This window comes from Strix aluco, chromosome 22 (assembly GCF_031877795.1).
Source record: "Strix aluco isolate bStrAlu1 chromosome 22, bStrAlu1.hap1, whole genome shotgun sequence".
Taxonomy (NCBI): Eukaryota; Metazoa; Chordata; class Aves; order Strigiformes; family Strigidae; genus Strix; species Strix aluco.
This window is the reverse complement of record NC_133952.1, coordinates 3,174,317-3,196,093: the sequence shown is the minus strand read 5'-3', so window position 1 is coordinate 3,196,093 and position 21,777 is coordinate 3,174,317. Positions and strand designations below refer to the sequence as shown.

The following is a 21,777-nucleotide window of genomic DNA, read 5'->3' as shown; positions in this document are numbered from 1 at the left end:
TGAAGAAAGGCACCTGAGAAAACACTGAGCTAACAGAGCTAATACAGAATAATTCCTGCTGTGTGGTGGTGATTTGTATGGCCCCAAAATCTCAGCTACCCCAAAATCACTAGCACCAATGTGATGGTGGCTGTGCAAATGCTTCAGGTATCAGAACTTCACTTTTGATCCAGAGGCCAGAGAGCAAAGGAATGCTAGTGAGAAGGAAAGCAGTTATTCAGTCCATTCACATTGTCCTGCCCTTGCTATACAAACAGTGAACCAGCAGACATTCACAATACTTAAAACAAGGAACCATGAAGCAGAGTGGTCTAAGATGACTCTGTTAACTCACTGCTTCCATTCCAATGGCCAGACACTGTAGAACAGATACTGTATTTGCTTCAAATGCCAGTGACTCTAGCCTCAGAGGAACACGAAAGTTTAGAAAGCCCCATTTTACATGAAGCTCTTTGTTCTTTGAGATGTCAATGCGCAGCCTCTCCTCGCTTCTCCCTCTCTTCCTCCGTTCCTCACCAACTTTGTCTTTCCTGCCCAAGAGGTTCACACAACAGGCACTCTTTGTACCTAGGGCCCTGAGGTGCTGCCTGCCGTGCTCAGGGAGGGGGTGTAACAGGACTGAACTGAAGAAGGGAGTGTTGAGCAGAAGGTCACAATAAAGGCCAGGGGTACTCCGCGTTTTCTTGCATTCAGGAAAGTCAACATTGTAAGTCACTGGCATAGAAATGAGAAGCTGTCTCCAGAAATGTGGTTCTGCTCCCAAATAACCTTTATTTTAAAAGTATGATTGAGAGGGCGTCTGTGTTCCACACTTCCCAATCACATTGCTAATATCAAGGCACACGATACATGAATAGTTCAAGAGGAACGCAGAGTAACAGACTCTTGTTTGACAGCAATCAGCAGATACATTTGATTCCAGCAATCTTTAGTACCTGTAAGGCTGAAAACACATCTCAAGATAAAGCAGTCATCAGGGGAATGCTTCACTTGCTTTCTACTGCGGATGTATTTCCCCTTCAGTGGTGCCACCTACTACCTAAAGAGGCACTGAGCTACTACACCTACAGAAAGGATAACCGCCCTTTCAATCCAAGGTGAGGTGTAACCCCAGGAACTATGTGCTTATAAAATCTGAGAGAGGGTAGAAGGAAAAGAGGCAGACACCTATGTAGTCTGATAGGACTTAAGTGGTCCCTGCAAGTGCAACTTTCATGCTCCAGCCATGCACTTCTCCAGGGAGAAGTGCTAATCACCAACACCGCAGTGGTCTTTAAAATCCTCAACATGTTTTCTTGTTCGTTTTGATTTGTTGTGTTTTCTACATGATATCCTCCCTTTCTCGCTGGAAAAATCTTAAAAAATTAAAAACTCAGTCCTAAATTTAGACTGCAGATCTGGCAGACACTTAAGCACCCCTTGTTAATTATGCAAGTGTTTATCTGGCTTTCAATGAATGCATCCTGAGGTAGCATTGTTCCACAAATGAGATAATCTCCTCAGAACTTTAAAGCCACTTTAATATTTCTATGCCTATATAAACAAATATAATAAATCTCCTTGCTGCAGATGAACAAATCTGATAGAAAGGCTGCATCTCTAGAAAAATTCTTCCATATTAATATTACAGGAAACAAACACTTACTAATGAGGTGTAAAGTACCTCAAAACTTTCATGTCAAGTAAACAGAAGCGCTGTTTTAAGTACAAACACCTTCCTGAACCAGGACTTCAGTGGACAGTGTTCTCAGAGACACGTGCTCCTCGTTTATTTGTCTTGCCTTACTGCCATGTATTTCAACCCAAATGCTAGCTTTTATCCCACGCTTACCTCAGAAAGCAAAGGAAGAGTAAAAGAAAGGAAGAGTTTATATTCTTTAAACAAAAATTTCCAAGATAAGGAATCGTGACAACTTGTTGGTTACACGGATATGGCTAGTTTAGAGACTGCCACAGACAGACAAACCAGGAGAGAAGGCTGAACTCTAACTATAATTTCATGTGGGACATTTGTTTTTTTCCCCTGTTCAATAAATTCTAAAAGTATAAAAGAGTATAAAAGAAGGCTATGCAAATAAGACTTCCTAAGTGATACGCTAACATTATTATCCAGTGACATCTGTCTGAAGTAAATTATTTAAATTTATGAAAAAAACAGTCAAATGCAAGGAGGAAGCTCTCACACTCATCTGAGGGGATAAAGTTGGAGGCCTGCCTTGTAACTTTAAAAGGGACCAGAAGCCACCTCTTCCTGAGTGTGAACCCTGGCAAAACACCACTGCGTTAACTTCTGACCTTAGGAAAAAGGTTTTATGCTCCCCAAGAATAACAAATGTCAGAAAGCATTCGAGAGTTCTGTGGCGGCTGTCGTTTTCATCGTGCTTGTGGCTGGGGTCGGTTTTGCGCACAGCTCTGCACTGCTGGCCCCGAGCAGAAGACGCCTGCCCTGGGCTGGCCGCAGTGTGACTTACTTTCCGAATCGGGAATTGAGCTTGTTAGTGAGGAGCTGGTAGATGTGGTGATGCTCATGGAGGGGCTCATACCGTAACGGGGGTACGCTCCCGTCATGGCTGTGGTATGAGAGATCCACGCTGCAGGGTCAATTGGCCTCACTGGTTCAGCTGCAAAACAACCAGAAAGGGAGAAAAAGACAAACTGTATCAGCTTTGCTGTAAATACTAAGACCTAGAGTAAGAAGGAATTTTTTGGGGGTGCACAAGTCCTTGTTAATCTGATAGTACACCTGAGGCAGCCCCACCGCAAGGGAACAAAAAGCACCTTGTCAGCAGTAGCTGGTTTCCTCTAGCAATCACCTCACCAGCCTGATAGGATAAACCCACAACACTCCTCTTCTTGTAACTGCAGTAGGAGTGAAATAGTTCTCCTTGTGGGAAAGAAGCTCCCACTCCAGTCTTAGCTCCAAAATAACCACTCAGAGAGAAGGGGAGTCTTCTGCTGAAGGTGAATCAGAACTCTAACTCTAGAGCTCTGTATTTGCAGAGATCAGGTATCACGGAATTCACCTCTCAGCAGCCAAAATGAAACTTTTTAGGACTGGAATAGTCTTGCAAAATAAATAGGCAGGACATATAAAGACCATTTGAAGAGACTGGTGTCAGAGGAGGGTGAAAATTACACTCAGACCTTAAGAAAAGCCACATAGCAAGTAATTTTTAAAGCTGGGAATAGAACTCAACTTTCCCCATAATCTCAATTACTTCTTTTCTTCTGAATTATAGTGGCTGTTGTTCCATTGCCTTAAAACCAGAAATTATGTAAAAGAGCTCTGCCTATGGTAGGTGTTTCCACAAAACATCCCACACATTATTGCAACCGGTTTAGCCTACAACAGATAGACTGCTGCTTGCCTTGGATAAGAACACATGCACCTTCGCTGAACAAAGGGCAAACGGATACACAAGCTCTCCCTGTAGAAAATCTGAAATATGTGATTTTTGATTATGTTGGTTTTCCTAAGGACTTCACTGAGTGAGCTCCTGTAGTCTGCGTGAGCCTACTGCATTAATTTCAGTGGACAGTGCTATCCTCATCTTGGAAGGAGCGGGAACAAGCTGCTTCAGTACCACAAGCAGGGCACTCGCCAGCAGGAGGCAGCTGGGTTTGTCACATGAGCACACATATTTTATTCCTACTGAAAGGTTTATTAAGCCGGAAGTTTTAAAACTAGATCATTTTCAAGAGGTCTTACATATACCAAACAATGTTGTTGGCCTCAAATATTAAAAATATACAGTTTAAATTCGAAGAAGTGAACATGTGACAAAATGAGGCTTTTTAACACTTAAGTATCCTCCAAGGTTTCTATCAGCTGAAAGGTTAAGATCACAAGGATATACCCACCAAAAGGTTAAGAGCTTGATCCAAAGCCAAGTGAATCAAAAGAAAAACTCCCATGACTTCAGTGGGCACTGGAGTCTCAGAAAGAGTATCTTAAACCCCTGCCTCCCAAAACAAAAAGCAAAAAACCAATACAACCAAACTTAAAAGTGTTGAACTTGTAGGGAATGAAAATCTGTTAGATGCCAAAATAGCTGAAAATATTCTAGACCTCGAGGGCTCCACAGGAACCCAGCGAAGAGCACAAATATGTACTCACCCCTGGGGATGGTGAAATAACTCCTGGGAGTAGGGTCCCAGCATTTGGCTACTGTTAGGCTGATAGGTCTAGGAAGAAAGAAAACAAGGGTGAGTCTTAACTCTCCCTACAGCAGTTGTAACTGCTACAATAAACTCTTTGAAACAAACTTATTCCTATTCAACAGTTGCAAAGTACATTCTGAGAATGTTTTGGAGATGCTTGTCGAAGTATTTTCAGTACGAACCAGTATCAGAATGTTTCTGGTTTTGCATAGATCATGCTGAAATCTGTCTACTGATCAGCTCTTGAGATATTAAAACACTCATCGTATAAACAAATAGTGCTACCGAAACCAGGCAACTCCTCGTTTGTGCCGGTTTTGGCTGGTACACTGGAACCAGTCTCACCAATTCATCATTCACACTGAGAAGTTTGGCTGGTACACTGGAACCAGTCTCACCAATTCATCATTCACACTGAGAAGTTTGGCTGGTACACTGGAACCAGTCTCACCAATTCATCATTCACACTGAGAAGTTTGGCTGGTACACTGGAACCAGTCTCACCAATTCATCATTCACACTGAGAAGTTCAGAGTTGAGATCAGCAGTCACACTGGTTGCTTATTGAGATCAAAATGGTGATTTCACTGAGGTTTGCCCAATACCAATAACTACATATGGAGGATAAGGAGCAAGAGATTTTGTAATACGCTCACCCTGGTTTGGAGACTATTTCCCGTAAAACCCGTACTGCATCATCATTGCTCATGTTCTCAAAATTGACATCATTCACCTGAAACATTGCAAAAAGCAGAAGTCAGGTTTTGCAACAGGAAAGTTAAAGACATTTTAATTATTTGTTTCCAAATTTATTTGCCTTGTAACTGTTTCCATTCCTTTGAGCAGCTGCAGAAATATTGTTTCTCAGAGCACATCAACTCTCCAGCAGAGTTCGCAGAGAATTATAGATTTAAGTGATAACAGTCTTTGTGATACGTTTCTCTGAGTATGAATGAATTCTGTTAACTGATTTCTATGGCCATGGATCTGGTGGGATGACTGAGCTGAGCCACCAACCTACAAGCCAGCGGCACGTATTTTTGGACAGAGACCAACCTGCAGAAGCATGTCTCCCGGTTCAATTCGGCCATCTGCTGCCACAGCCCCTCCTTTCATAATAGAGCCGATGTAGATGCCACCATCACCCCGGTCATTGCTCTGTCCTACAATGCTGATTCCCAGGAAGTTATATTTCTCTATACGGAAAGAAAATGGAGGGTGGAGAGGAAAAAAAAGCAAACAAAGTGATTGGAATGATAGCGAAGAGTACTTCAGTCTTGAAAAATCAGTTCTCTCAACACATCAGCTGGGCCATGTTTGACTTACAATTATCTCAGGTTACCCTACTGGCGTCTGTCTGCCTGGCACCTTCAGGGAAAGGCAGCAGGGAAGTGCTGCTAAAGACATTATTTTTTCATGCAGGAAACTGAAAAGTTACATTCAAAAAAATCAGCAAGAGAAACGACATTGAAAAGACACGTCTACACCTAGAAATTAGGCACCCGATCAGCATTAGGCAACGTTTCTTCCACACATCAGAGTGGCTGGAAGAATTTGTTGCTACTGAAAGGTGCTGAATTGGCAGTCCTGCACATTTCTATCTGGCCAAACAATGAAACACACGAGCAGCAGAAACACAAACCTCCAGTGCCCTTCTACTCTCGCTCCTAACAATGTCCGACCCCTTACCATTCCCACAAATAAGAGCAGAACTCCATATCCTGGGGTTCCAGCTCCTTCCCTGGGTTTCTCAGGAACAATACTGATGTGCTTGTGCAAACAGCTCGGAACTATCCAGTACTGGGCTAGGAGCCCAGGCACAGCTGACAGAGTGGCATCCTTTCAAATCAAGGAACTTTCTACTGGCTCCAGGGGCTACTACACCATAACAAAATACATCTATATCACTTGAAATTCATCATAAAAAAACATTGCTTATCCTCTTACCCATGTTGAGTGTGACAGTGATGATATTTAGGGACATAGTAGAATCGGTGATGCTGCTGAACGAAGACGACTGCAAAATACAACAGAAAATTCTCAAGGTTTTAAATGGCTCAGAATAAGACAATAAAAATAACTATTGAGGATTAATTCATCGGGAACTGATTAATAGGTTTAGAAGGCATCCTGAAACCATTGTGGTCTCCTCAAAATTATTCTTCATTTAGAATCTGTAAGGAAAAAAAATCTGAACACAATCTGCACTTTCTCCAAAGATTTGTTTACAAAACACACAGAGCAAGTTCCTATATTGAGGTTTCTCAACTGAACTTCAAATTGAATCATTTTTGCTTCCTGACTACATGACTGACAGGCAGACATTTAAATACTAAAGTGCCCAGTGCAGTGTGAATTATTACATCCACAGCTCCTCCCTACAGAGAGGAGTGAACAACACATGATCCTTCAGGAAGTGAGTAGGCAGACCCCCCCCCCGCCTCCAAAATAAAATACAAATGTGCTTATCAAATATCTTCTAAAACATTACTTCAGTTCTTGTGATAAAATGTACGCATACTCATTCTTTAATCTGTGAAGACTGATATTTACAGGAGAACAAAACAGTTACTTCAAGAAGTACGTCATTTGGGCCATCCTCATTCTGCTACCATAGGACTAGCACAGGAAAGGGGAAAAGGTTTGCGATTTCCTACAAACGTAGGTTTCTCCTTTCAGCAGAATGCAAGTCTCAGCAATTTATACATCAGATGTCTAACACCATGGTCACCCCTTGCCCGCATCAGCCAGCAGCATAACGGAGGTTCTCCTGCAGAGGCTGATCTTGAAAGAAACAACAAGAAATGAAATCACTTAACAGTAAAAGAAGGGAGAGCAGGAAAAAGTCTTGACTCTAGTGCTGCAGCACTTGAAATGTTAGAGACTGGAGCCAAAGGGAGCCTTTGCAATGAATTCAGCAGGGCACGGACCTGTTCTGGATCCCTTCCTGATTCACATGCTGCACTCAAAAAAATCACGGTTCACCTCCTTGGAAGATTATGATGCCAACCTTACCCTGTCAATCTGCCGCATCCTTTGTTTCCTCCTCCTGCGTTTATGCTTCCGTATGAGCCGGGATGAAGTACTTTGCTCAGTGGAGCTACTCAACCTGAGGGAAATTGAGAGCAAATGTCAACTCTGTAAAGCTGAGCCATTTGCATTTCTCTGCACCCTGCCAAAAGAAGGCTGATCCCTGCGAATGCAGGAGAGCGTAAATCACACGGACACCATCAGCTGGCTTACAACGTACTGCTCTGCTTGCTGCTGAATTGCTGCTCAACCCCAGCGCGCCGTACCTTAGCCTCTGCCTGGGAGCACAGAGAAGGTACCAGCTCAACTACAGCGTGGATCAGAGAGTATCTTTTACTGGCTTGCTTTCTTTTGGGAGCAAACCGGAGTGCAACCCACATCTCAACAGGCATAGATCACCCTGATTTAACCACGTAAAGGTCAGAGGTAGCCATCTTCCACTACTTTAAAGGTGGCTCTGACTCCAGGCCCATCAAAGAAAAATGCACACCATAAGAACAGCTGTACATGAAACAATGATTTTAATCTCCGCTCTGAGAGAACAGCAGACCCCTTGGAGAATCTCTTAATATTAATTTTTGTGAGTCTTGTCATGATGTTGTTATTTTCTTCTGCTGCTATCTACCCTGTTAACAGGAACTTAACACTGGGGCATGAATTCAGTTAAATAAAGTAGCAATTGATAATAGCTACTACCAAATAGTGACAGAGGAGCAGTGATTATGATTTACATATTCTGTTAGTTTGATTTTGTTGTGTTTTTTCTTGCCAGGCTCTTCAAACTTGTAGAACCTAAATGTGCCACATTCTACATAGAAATCCTTAAATACCCTAATAGTTAAGAATGTATTCATTCTCATTTTACAGATAGTGGACTGAGACACAGAAAGACAAATGGATTTGCCCAAATTAATTTCAGAAGCCTGGAACAAAGCCTAGATTTCAGAGATACCAGTGTAACACCGCAGACACATCTCGCCTCTATTTATTATGTTAAGAATGGCAAAAAAAGACATAGTAATGCTCCATCATTAACCAAGATTAAAAAAAATCCAACCCTATACAACACAAGTAATTGAACTGGCACTGTCACAAAGAAAACAGTGCCAGTCTTTCTCCCCAGTCTCCATGTCCCTGTCTTCAAAGTCCTAGCCACATGCAGGGATGCTAGAATACCTCAAGCAAAACTTGGTATCAGCAACTTCAAAAAGCAGCTTGCTGTCATGAGATTACAACCCACCACACTGGGAAACCCATCTTGCATAAAGTAGGTGTGTTTTAGTCAAGCGTACTGGGCTGAACATTACAGATGATGGAACTGCTCGGAGGGTGTGAATCTCTTGACATTCTCTTTGAGATCACAAAACTATTTCAGGCATGTTAACCTCACACACTCCTTTTTTCCCTCCCAGCAAAGCAGATTAATTTCAAGAGCCAAGAGGTGGTATTTTCGAAAGAGATCAAAAATTTGATACTTCTCCATTTGTGGAAACAGCCCAGAGCACCTGGTTTTCTGAGGTTTTACCTTTTCAACAGGAAAAATAAAGACGTCTCTCAGACACAGGGCTCCCAGAATTGGACTTGCTCAACATTCACCACTCTTCTTGAAAGTACTGACAAAGACTGACACAAAAAAACTCCTCTTACATTTTACTACCAATATTCTCCTTCTTCCTATTTCCTCTCCAATTTCACTCTCCTCCTCTTCTCTCTCAGAACGTCTCATTAGTAGGGCTCAGCTAAAACATTCCAGCACACAACAGTTTAGAGGAATCTGAAGAAAGGCAAGGCGTTTTGCTCACATCACAGCAAACCTGCCTGCTCTTTGAGAACAGCAGCAAAAAGAAAAGAGGCAAAAGTCTGGGGGAGCTTTTCTGCCTAAACACAAGTCAAGCAACAAGATCACTTCAAAGGCTATGAGAGAGATGCGAGTGCCCTTCTTCCACTGATTAGAGGATGAATTCAGCGCTCCGATCTGCAAACAAACCCTCTGCTCAGTGGCTCTATTCCCTGCTGCAGACAGAACACAGGGGTGTGAAGGCCCTGCTCTTTCACATGATGAGGCAAGACTGGTTTTGGAGACAGCTGAGCTAGTCCATCACAGAAACGACAAAACCGTAAAATTTTATCTGTCCTTTTGGCTACTATAATCACATTCCAAAGTCATTCACGGCATCCAGGCAATTGATTTTCATTGTTTACACGCATATTTCACCTCCTGCCATATCATATTTTTTGGCTTTATCCTAGTGTGCATCACTGAAGGAGTATGCAACATTTCCTGTCACCAACCTTTTTAGAATGGCATCCTCTAATGGTGATTGTGGATAAAGAGAATCCATTAAATTCACACACGTCATTTAATTTATTCAGTTTCCCATTACTACGTTCCTGAAAGGGGCAATGCCTCCGTCTAATATTGCCTACTGTAAAAAGCAATTTTAAGTTACCCATGTTCATATAGCAGAGAAAGAAAAAGGAGAGAAAAACTATACTGAAAGCCACACCTGCCTGCAGCAGGGACCACAGCGGGAATTCACCCAGTAGCAAAGTTCTTCCTCCACTTTCCAGACAACGGGCATTTTATCTGGATAGCAAGTTATGGAAAGGAGGGATAAGAACAGTAGAGTTTCAGCAGGCAGTTCACTGAATTTCTTTGTCTCAAGCAGTCTTGGCAGTAATGTGGCGTAACTTCATGGCACTTTACATCCCAAGAAGTAAGCAAATTAAAAGTGCCTTCCACTGTATGTTAGTACACCTCCTCTGTCAGTATTTTTCCTGATGACAGACAGCATGTAATACCTGTTGACTGTCAAGGTTGCCTGGCTATGCCAATTTCTTCCTCCTGCTCTAGTGCACATCAATATGGCATCGCTCAGAAAAACAAAGAATGATTATTTACAGCTTTTAGTCTGATTTTCTAAACCTGGACTGGACAAAAATACATTTTTCCAGCACTGAGTATAGCTAGAAAACAGAATTGCCCTCTGACTCCGAGTCCTTAGAAGGGATATTTTAAGCTATCATCTAGTACAGGACATAAAAATACTTTCATTACTATCTTTAGAGAGATATATCAGGGATGAGTTCAAAAAGATGGACTGGAAAAAAAGAAGAAAAGTCTAAGTACACAGCACAAAGGCAGACAGAACACAGCTGAGGTGATGAAGGTGTGAACAAATAACTTATGCTAATACCAGCATCTTGTTCCTTCTCCACTTTTGCTCTCCCTATTTACTTCAGCAACTTCAGGGTGAGACCACTTTGGAAAATTCATTCACTTTCAATACATGACCAAAAGTTTAGATTCCTCTGTAAGCAGTGAACATTTTTGATTTTATTTTAAATTAAATCAGCAAAACCAGAGTTTATTGGCAAATCTCTGAACTTCTGTTACCAGATGATAAAATGTGGAAAATTAAATTCTTCTTTCTGTGGTATTTTTTTCATTCTACTCAGCATTACACTGGAAGAATGGAAATCAGTTCCTTAGAAAAGCCACAGTTCAGGTTTAGTTCAAGAGGACAGACAATATTTCAGAGAAGTAACTACTTGAGCTAAAACAGCCTCTCACACTAATTGCACAAAACTGATGATCAGAAGGAACTGCAGAAACATTTTTGTGTGCTTACACGTTGGCTTCTATACAGATAAACATTAGAAAATGTTACTTATTACACTAGAGAAACCATAAATGGAGAGCTCGCTCAACTCATTTTTTTCCCCACTTCTTGGCGGAAGCTGGACAACGACTTCAGTTGCCTTAATAAGCCAACGTGTAAGTAGAAGGCAAGAACGGCTGTTTCGGCAAGACTCCCACACTGTGTGAAAGCATATTTGTGAACACCAGGTTTCACAGTCTCTGTGATTTCTTAAAAAGGAGTCAAGGCTATATCTATTTTCATGTAGCTATGGCACACTTCATCATTTCTTCCTGTAATTTCTTTTAAATCCATAGCCTTAATGCATCCTTGCTGAATCCTTCATAAACACTGCGTATCTCATATTCTAGGAGTATTTGGATGCTAAAGAGCAGCTCAAACCTATTCTAATGAGGAGTAATACTTTGATCTCTAAAGTATCCCCAGAAATGAGTAAAAGTTATTATTACAATCTGATGAACAAAACAAGATAGTATATTTGAGCTTTTGGGCAAAATAAAGTGCAAAGATGAAAAACAAATCTGGAATCGTAACTACCGATTTCCTGCAGTAGCTACTGGCCAAAACCCTGACTGCACTTCTAACAGAAAGGCTAATAGATACCACAGAAGAGATTTTTAAAAAGAATAATAATAATAATTTGTCCAATCTACATTGCCCAAAGGAGGATAAAGAGGTAACAATTTGTTAAAGAAAGCTTATCCGTATAGTTTAAAAAGAACTAATGTTAATTTCTTAAATGAGAACTAAAACAGAACTGAGTTTTTAGTTACATTGAACTGAGAATACTAATTGCAAGTTGCTGACAATAATCCTACAGCTACAGATGTCGTATCTGCTAGACCTTTATTCGCTTAACAAAAGACAGAAATAACACTTACTGTAAAGCTCACCATGAGCTCCCTACATCAATATGTACTCAAAATACCACCTACTAGCTGCAAATAACACTCATGTTGAGTTATATCATACATTGAAAAGAAAGGAAATAAATTATTACACTTACACTACTTGAAGGGTTCTGTACTGTCCTGTAATATCTGTGAACAAATTCACTGAAACAAAAAGTTATTCTCTCTCTCTCTCTAACTAAATGCAACAGAACTTCCTTGGACAGGAAACCAACCAACTCTGCTGCACTGCTTCAAGTTAAAAATAAAATAAACCCATGTCAAACACACACTGTTAGAAAAGCATCCTCACTCTTGCAACCTCTTCACTTCCAAGACAGTAACACATCCTTTACATCTGATTCCTCCTCTCAGTGACCTCCTCCACATACAATCTCCTTTACAATGCAGGTTCTGACACCAGAGTTCATCAGCTCGTCTTAAACAAACTTACCCTCTTCAACCTCTTTTTCCCCAGGCCGCTGTCTCCAGCAGATCTGGAGCATGCTCGATTTTCTATTTGGCTGTATTTGCCTCTAAAGAAAACTTCTCCCTGCCAGCACAATCTCTCATCTGCTTGAGAACATCATCACCGTAACACAACAGCATACCTTAGAGCATTCCATTTAGTTGTTCTTCCTGACTAGCTGGCCTGGCAGCTATTCTGTGTGCAGAAAGCTTCTGCCCTAGCCTGGAAAGGAAAAGGCCTGCGCAGCAGCTTCGAAGAGTCTCTTCTCAGGTCAGATGCAGGAAGCTTTACTTTATTAATATCAAAAGATTTAGCTGGGTCTAGTATAATGGGCTTCAGTGGCCACCCTGGCTGTGCTAATCCTGCCCTACTGCATATCTTGCTGCCATGGAAATGATTAATTTATTTACAAGAAACAAAATCAGCTGCAGGGTTGTTGTTGGTTTTGTGGGCTTGATTTTTTAGGGAGGGAAGGAGGGCTAGAAGCCCTAAAGGCTTCAGGAAGGCTTAGAGTTCATTCAGGTTAACTACTGATCCTGCCAACCCTTTATGCACATGAATATCCAGGTGAAGTACAAAGCATCCAGAAGGCTAATTTTCTGTATCTTCAGGTTGTTGGCAACTTCACTGTAACTGCAAAATAAGTTCTTAAAACTAATTCAGAACCAAATCTTAAATGTTCATTTAGTTACCCTTTCAACCCCTTGGAAACATCCAGCCTTTAAACAGAATTTGAAGAAACTGCTGTTCTTCAACAGATTTTTAAGCTATGACTAACTGCAAGACCAAATAGATCCACTGAGTTCAAGAAGCTAATAATCTATTTGTAAACACAGCAAATGTTTAAGCATCTCCAGGACTACTTGCTCTTTGATGCTTCCATTCTACCTAGAATTTAAGAATATCGCCTTGCACCTTATTTGTTTTGGCTACAGATCTCTAGGAACAACCAGAGATCTGTAATCTTGTTGTTCTCTGACAATTAATAGAAATCTGTGATGGGTTCTCATAGCTCATTTGGATGAACAACAGCTCTAGAGACAGTGTTCACAGAACGCTGTCACTGCAGCCAGGAAAGGGAAGAATATTAGTTTTGATTGCTTTTACATCTTTAAAAATTTTTAATCCAAGAAATGTATTGTCTTATAAACCTTTTACAGAACAAAAATATCTTTAAGAATAACAGGAATGTCTTGAAATGGAGCCCTTTTTCGCAAAAACCAAGAAATAATTCACATTCTGTCTGCACAAAAAGAAAAAAATAATTAAGTAGTCATAAATATATGGCATCACAGCCTGCCTTTGCAATAGCATTAACCTTGATGAATTCCCATACTGCTTATAGGTCTCAGACTATGCAATTACATAGGAATTCCTTTACAATTCAGCTTTAGTGAAGTGCATACTTATTAGGAATCTACGCTGAATTTATTTTGTTACAATATTCACATCATTACTTTATAAATAAGTAGAGAGCTGCACATTGCTTTGATCTTAAAATGTGATCATTCTTGCTATTAAAAGGAAAGAACAGGAACATAATTTTTCTCTTAATTGGAACAGTGGCTATAGGCAGCTTGGATAGCGACCTCAATAACTCAGCTTGTTTCTCAGAGCCCGGATTATATACAACATGATGTTACCGACAAATTATCAGTGCTCAAATCATATGTAGCAGGAAAAAAAAAAATTAAAAGAAAAAGGGGGGGAAGAGGGGAAATAGAAGATATAAGCCTTCTCATCTTGCCAGTCAGCATGTTTCAGGAAAGCCCAGAAAAACAGTCAAGTGGTTGGGAAACAGATGCCAAGAGTATTTCCCAGCTCAGTCACTAAGCAGATGCCCTACCTGCTTGTGTTGTCATCATCATCAGAGTCAATGAAGCTGCTGGATTCCAGCTCACTACTCATCATGGTAGAAGAGCTATCATAGCCAGGAGGGTGCTCACGGTGTCTGTCCAGTTTTGGGTGGCCATTGATCCGAGGGACTGCAAAAACAAAATAAATGGAGTAATACTTGGCAAAGAGGAAGAGCAAGGAAGAAGTGGCACGGTGAGTAGCACGACATTCACACACAGCTGCAGACAACTCTGCAGGAGGATCCTTATGCCAAAACCAAGCTCTTTGCAGAACCTGATTTCATTCAGCAGCTGGAAAGCTTACTGCCCTGGCTGGCAGTAACCTACCTTTTTCCTAACTTTTTCATTTGTCTATGGCTCAGTTCATGGGCAAACCATAAACGGATCGAGACAGAAGTAGCAGGCATGAACAAGTACTATAATGGTATAATGGCATCAGAACATCAATTAGAACGGCCATGAGTTGATGTCAATAGGAAGGTACGTATGAAGATCTTGGAAAAGCAGTAGACAACGCAATTTCAGTTTGGTATGGATAGCTCAGCAGCACAGAAAACATTAAACAACATTCCCTGATGAATTCTACTAACATCTCACCCATAAAACCACCTTTCCCTCGACCTGTGCTAAGCATTCCTGTCCCCATACCCACACCACCTTGTCTGGGCAGTACAGTTATCTCAAAGTCACATTGCCTTGACCACTCCACATGCATGCAATGCTTCAGAACAATTTCTTACTAATCCCCAGCTGTGCCAATGTTGTCAGACACACAAACATTCCTGCAGATAATCCCCTCAGTACAAATGCCATTTACTTGAAGGCAGCAGTGATTCATCTTTTTCAAGAGATATGTTATGGATTTTCCTCTGCAAAGCAAGCTCCCCTGCCTGCTTCCTGACAGAGACCTCTCACTAGAAGACCCATAATCTGTAAGTGCTCTATTTTGCCAAAAATGTTCCTTTCCCTGAAACAAGAGGCTCAACTTGATAAGGCACCTGGTCAAGAAATAAACATAAAAGGCTTCAAAGACAGACTGATATTTTAAAACACACTCTCCAAACTCCCACACTCTCCACAACTCCCTCCCAGGTCCCGGGGATCTGCCCTTCAATTGCAGAACAGAAAACCTGCATAAAGGAGGAATGTCTGCAGTAGGAATTAGACATGATGCTGTGCAACTGTCCACATCGAAAGTTAACTGACAGTTCTCGCCAACTATCAAGGTAACACGGTTTGAAAAACGAGGAGCCACCCTAAATACCTGGCTGTGAAGTCCACCGTGGCTAACCTTCACTCCTCTGTTTCAAATTGTTCAGCAGTGAAGTAAAAAATCTGATTAGTTTTCTTTCTGCCTGAGGAACATGGGCCTAATTATTTATGTCCATAAAGGGTTTTAAGAGATTCAGTAAAAGGTAACAGATATATACATGAGATCTCAATTTTTTTATACATATATCTAAACCATTTCTGCAAAGCAAAATAATTGAAGCATATGGCTGTAACAAATTCTCCTGCTATGTCACTTCCATATCCCATTTGATCACCCAGCTTCTAGGCACATCTAGGCATACAAAATGGCTGTGAAAACTCTTAAGCTGGCTACCCAAGACCACCACATCTTCTTTCAAGTCACAGAGTAAAACCAAAGCTCCTTCCCCCTTGCAATAGCACCGAGCTTTGGTTTGAAGAGAAGCTGAAGAGTATGAACCCTTCACCACCCCGCTCAGAAGCGATACTTGGTTTTCATCCTGTCACATGCTGAAGGGCAGTTCAGATTATACCATTTATTCAAGCCTTGAATCCTCTTCTGAAACTAGCACATACTAGTGATAAAGAGTCAGGGATTGACTGCTGTCGTCTAGGAACTGCCTCAAAGACCAAGGCTGTGTGGTGGTTAAAAAGTTAAGCTTCACAGGTTTCAATTTCAGGCTCTGCCTCCAGGCCTTACTCCTAGCACTTCCACTTCTCACCTCCCCATGTGTAAAATGGAGACAGAACAGCATTTGCCAGAGCTTTTTAGACCACATATTCTACAGTACAGAAATCCTCTCCTGCTGTAATTTGGTCATCACAACTACCACCATCTGCTCCCAGTACTGGGTGGTAACACCAGATCTCACCGAAAAACGATTAATCAGCTTAACAACACTCAAGGCTTCAGAATGATAACTCCTCATAGACACAGTGGGAAGAAAGCATTTAAAAGCCTGAAATTTCAGTTCTGTCCGAATAAATAAGTGTTCATCAGTTTCCTCAAACTCTATAAACTGGGAATTGACTATTAATGTGCTTCTTTCAGTACCACAGATGATTAGGTGAAAAAAAGTACCTTCAGGAATCCCACATCCACACTTAAATAGTCTCCTAGCTCAGCCTTTAAACTAAAACCTAACAAATCAGGACGTTGGACTACCAAAACACATGCAACACTATCACCCTTACAAGCTCAGCACAGTTTTTCTGACGAGGGAACAGCCACCAAGAAAAGGTGGTGACATGTGCAGCGGTTTTTCGCAAAGCATTCACAATTCTGAGCTATGATGGACAGAGACTCTCACCAAATGCAAATCCAACACAGTCCCAAGCAACTTTGAGCTGGTTGTTGATCGCTCGACAGTCTTGCTTCCACCGACGTCTCCTTTCCGACTTCAATAGGAAGCGACCGCAAATCTTACAAATTTACTAGCTGGCACACAATTTACAACAAATCTATTTGCCCCTTCTGAGTTTTAAATTTGTTTTTCATAGAGGAGCAGTATAAAAGCTAGAATGGATGGAAGTCAAAACATCAGCTATAGAGAAAACACATTTCTCCACTTGAAAAATCCCTTCTTTTTTATTACTGTGCTTGTTTTGCCTGCCTTTCTCTGCTATTCATCACTTGCAACTTATAAAAGTAATCACATCAATGCTGGGTGATAATGTTGATTTGATTTGGAGAAGCTGACATTAAACAGAGCCCTGATATTAAAAACAAGCCCCTGTCAGAAGCAGCTTCCCCAGCTCCAGTTGGGTGGGTAGTAGATTACAGAAAACAATGACTTGGATTTTATCCACATTTAACTAGTATAAATAGGAAGCAAATTTGGGCAGTATGCTTCTCTCATCAGAGATAGGTTATTTAGATTTGGCTTTGATTATTATTAAGTATACAGCCCAGAAAGAAAGTTGACAGCATGATTTTGTAATATTTCTCTGCAAAACTAGTCTGTTTATGCAGCTGGGGAGGGAGGGCGGGCGCCTCTGGTCATCAATAGGTGGGTTGTCTCAAGTGCTCACTAGAAATCCCCAGTCCTGTCTCTCCCATCTCAGGTCATGATGATTAGACAATGCAGATTCTTCATTTCATTCCAAGTGGGTGGTCTAAAAGCTTTCACTCTTGTGGACCTTTTCCACTGTAAAACTCCATCCTGCACTCACTTCTCTGCTGAGAATTCTGGATGTCATCAATTAGGGAGCACTAAAGGTAGATATCTACAGACCGCCACCTCCACGCTCTCGAGCAGACCTTGCGCAGCTGGCAGTGAGGAGTGCTGTGAAACCAGGACACGTTTCAAAGTGTCACATCTCATCCATCATGGGTTATTTATTCAGAAAATTTTTGCCCTTAAAAGCTCTATGAGCAGATTGCTATTTTATTGAATTTGCAATTCAGAGTCATTTGCCTAATGCTTTCACTAGATAAAACTCTGTAACTCAGCTAATTTGTTTTTTGTGCCTCTAGCCACTGGACAGCATGCTCAGCAGTTGCATGTTTTTTCACTCCAAATCTGAATTTTCTTCCTGCTAGCATCCTAAAAGACTGTTCTCATGCTGCCTCTAAGCAAGCTTCCTTCAAAATTTATATTTACTAAAGAATAAAGTAATTCAGCTGTCAGCCAGCTCTAACTGCTTAGCACTGGGCTCAAATACAAACTTTCTGACTCTGTTGTATCGTTCTTATAAGAAATGCTCTTCCTCTCCTGCTTGGCCTCAGGTGTATGAAGGATTACAGCACAGCAGGCACATGCAACACACTGATTATTTTACAGTCCATGTAATTACTGGCAGGAGCTGAAACCTTCTGGCTTCCCACAACATCCCACAGTTTAAATTTCCCCGCAGTAGATGTTCACTGTTGTTTCAGAGACTATAAACTTGAAGCTAGGACTTGTGTTCCTATCAGATGGGACAGGACTGCTAATATCGAGTCTCAAACAGCTTCCTCATTTATTATCAGGTGAATAATTTATCCCACACAAATTTGATCAGTTCACAACCGTTATGAAGAATTAATGGCCCACATCAATGCTCTATGCTAGTTCTCAGGGGGGCGTTTTCACGCAGAGGACAATTTTAAGACCAGACAGAATTTTTAACCAGCTGAAGGCTGCCTCAAACACGGTGTGCAAAAACATGCCATTGGAGTGTTTTCTTTAGCAGCCCACCTTTCAGTGAAATTGCAGTGCCTCTGTAGTACTTCTGTTACACTGCTAGATCACCTGCACTGGGCAGTGAAAACGCTGAACTTTCACTGGTTTGCTTTGCAACTAAAGTAACAGAGAAAGTTTTAGACAAGTGATGCTTAGTGCTTAAGGAGGATTTTCCAGCATCAAGAGAACAATGAGGAATACAGAAGAAGCCAAGGCGTGGAAATGGCATCCATAGGTATTTTCCCCTCAAGCCTACATATTTTCTGTGTTACCAAAAGAATAAAGAAACTGCAGTTTGATCCAATGCCATAGCCTGTATGGAGCAATGTCTGAATGACTGGCTGTCCCTGAAGGGATGCACTGTTAACTCTGAGGACTCACCAGCTGGAACGCTGCAAACTGTGCTGTAAAATTCACTTGAGAGTCTACGGTACCAACAACAGTCCCGAGGGTCTCAGGCAACGGAGATGCATGCGCCATTTATTTCTGTGTAAAGGTAACAGAGCTCGTGCCCGAGAAATCAAGGACAGAGTCAGTGCTGCAGCCTGTAAATCCCAAACAACACTTAAGAGCAATGTGTTCATCATGGCAGGATCCAAACTCAAGAGACTGGGGAGTATCCAGTTGAGGATTTTATCAATGTTGCAATACATTAGCATGGACATAAACTCCCCAAACCCAGTAATAACCACCCAAACTTTCACACGCCCTTTAGATCCAGTGTGCATTATCTCATTTTTATACTGAGTACCTCAGTTTCCCTGCACAAAATAAGGGCACTGACTGCTTAGAAACTTCAGTTGAAATGAATGTTAATACCTACAGCGATACATGCGGGGCTGGGCTTCTGGATAGCATCTGACTGGTTCCAATGGCCTCATCAGGTGGTGACACCACTTGTGACAATATCTCTTACGGGGAGTGGGTCTCAGAGGGGAACGCTGCTGTGAGTGGAGCTCCTGTTGCCTCTCCTGCTGTGGCTGGCTCCTACCAAAACACTTCAAAAACGTGGGAGTGACCATTTCCCTGCCCACGCTGTGCCCACTTAAGGAAATCCCCAGCGTGCACTGTGACTATCACTCTGTCCAAGTCCAACAGACACATCCAGATGTACATGGAGCTTCCCACAAGTAGTTATTTTTCACACACAGTGCGAGAGAAAAAAAGAGCCAGTTCAGGGCTCCTGCTGGGACAGAAAATTCCATTCCTGAAGACTCAAAGATTATGAAAAAAAATATATATTTTTTCATGCTCTTCCTCCATGACATAATCCCAAGGAAGCCTGTGCCCAAGAGGCAGCGCATCTGGTAAGCAGTGTATCTTGAAGGACTGGGGAAATAGAACAAAAATCATTTGCATTGACTTTGCCATTTGCCACTCTGCCATTTCCACAACACACTTGCTAATCACATCTGCTGGATACAAGTCACTTTTCCACGGATCAGTTCCGAAATGCCAAATCCTTTTATAGCCACATTTTTAATGGGAGCCTGTAATATGACATAGCTCTCTTTATCCCAATAAACCATACATAAATAGACCTCTGGAATTTGCACAATTACTTCTTAGAATATAGTCAGGCTACTAGCAATTATACTGATTTGGGGCTTCTTTTAAATTATCTCTTATTTTATGTATTGTATAAATGTATCTCAGATCTAAATACATGGTTTTCCAGTCTCTCATAAAATTTCTCTAAAAACAACCCCAAACAGGTATGTATGTTCCTCATCATGAAAGTCCATATACTTCTGCTAGTGTCTTTATCAAGAGCAAAATGCTTCTCAGCTTTAACCTGTTGTAAATGCCAATGACGGAGCAACTCCACTTGTTTTAGAGAAAGTCTAAGGCAGACGAATTGCTCTGTTAGGACACAAATCATTTAAAGCAGCAACACTGTAAAAGTTCACAAGGCCTAAATATGGCATCGTCATTAAAAACGGTAAGGCAGACAAGTTTCATAAAAATCAGTCAGAGTTTGGCACGTGGCAAACCACAGCCACACTATAGAAACAAATGTTGGATCTCACATGGGTATGTGCTCACGTCCCGCCGAGGTTCAGTGAGACTTGCATTTTAAGGTCTTCACTTAGAATCGGGGACAGACCATACCTTGGTATCAGGCTGAGGTTTCTGTTCGTTCTGGTGAAATCTGTGTTTGACTTACAATCGACAGAACTTTGTTTTATGTACTTCAAATACTCTCTCAAACCACATGCCCTGGCATTACTCGTGTGTACTTCAATACCACAGCACAGAAGCAATGTTTGTTGAATGATTAACTTCTTACAGAAGGACAAAAGCTTCAGAAACTGTGAACATTTGCAGCTTCTGTGCAATTTAATAAGGATTGCAATAGCTCAGCTGCTCTCAAGGTTCAGCCATTCAAAAGTTTCAGAAACAGTTTTGCATTCTGTGACTGGGTCTTCAAGACAAAACAAATACAATACGGCATTAATTTGTTAATATAGGGCATTTAAAAAGATGATCCCTTCCAAGGGATATTACGATTGTGTCATAAACCTTTTTCAACTCCCCACTTCCCTGAGAGTTTTTCATTAGCCTTTCTTGCCAGTTGTTCCTCACAAGCCTAAGGAATTAGGACAAATGCAAGACGATGATGCTTTGTGTAAATAAGTGTTTGCTTTTAGTGTCATTAACAGCAGCAAGGTTTAATATTACAATGGTCTCAGCATTCTCATACGGTGTTACCGCAGATGCTAAATTAATACCTCAAATGCTAAATTTAAAACAGATTTACCATATTTGTTCAAGATTTTGACCCGAGCTCTTCAAAAAGGGAATGTTCTCTAACATCATCCAGGCCAGTTTTGTCATCCAACTCAGAGACTGTCCCAGTATTCCGGATCACTTGGGTATGAATGAATCAGTGTGTTTTTACAGGTCTCTATGAAGTTTTAATACTTCCCAGGGAATAACATTTTCAAAGTGTACCTTCGCTCCTGGAAAAGTTCACCGTCTCTAAGTCGGAGCAATCTTCTCTCCCCTGGTCTCTCCCCCTCAGACTACGGTCCCCTTCAGCCACACAGAGAGCACCGGGATCCTTCCCCCGCCGCCGGGCAGCCTCACCTCAGGCCGCTGCCGCCCCGGAGCCCAGCCGAGTCGCCGGCCCCCTCCGGCCCCACCGCGCCCCGCGGGCGGTCCCCCCGGCCCGGCTCCCTGCTCGCTCCGCCGCCGAGCCCCCGGCCGATTCCGGGACCCCCTTGTTCCCCCCCCTCCGGCCCGGGGCGGGGCAGGGCCGGGCCGCTTTCCCCTCCCCAGAGCGCCGGGCCG

General features: G+C 41.8%; 1 protein-coding gene across 7 annotated transcripts in view; it reads right to left on the bottom strand.

Annotated features, from left to right (window-relative positions):
- The window catches only part of DVL1 (dishevelled segment polarity protein 1), a 105,202-nt gene that overhangs the window by 14,974 nt on the left and 68,451 nt on the right, over window positions 1-21,777 (bottom strand). For 5 of the 7 annotated variants that reach the window (XR_012626089.1, XR_012626090.1, XM_074848093.1 and 2 more), the window contains exons 5-11: window positions 14,059-14,197; window positions 7,177-7,270; window positions 6,109-6,178; window positions 5,218-5,357; window positions 4,818-4,894; window positions 4,118-4,185; window positions 2,472-2,621 (exon numbers count right to left, since the gene is read on the bottom strand). Coding sequence is in view for 5 of the 7 variants with exons in the window: in XM_074848093.1 (XP_074704194.1) it covers window positions 2,472-2,621; window positions 4,118-4,185; window positions 4,818-4,894; window positions 5,218-5,357; window positions 6,109-6,178; window positions 7,177-7,270; window positions 14,059-14,197 (738 nt within the window). In the remaining 2 variants the exon portion in view is untranslated. The remainder of the gene's footprint in view (window positions 1-2,471; window positions 2,622-4,117; window positions 4,186-4,817; window positions 4,895-5,217; window positions 5,358-6,108; window positions 6,179-7,176; window positions 7,271-14,058; window positions 14,198-21,777) is intronic. The other 2 variants (XM_074848095.1, XM_074848094.1) reach the window with 1 other exon arrangement.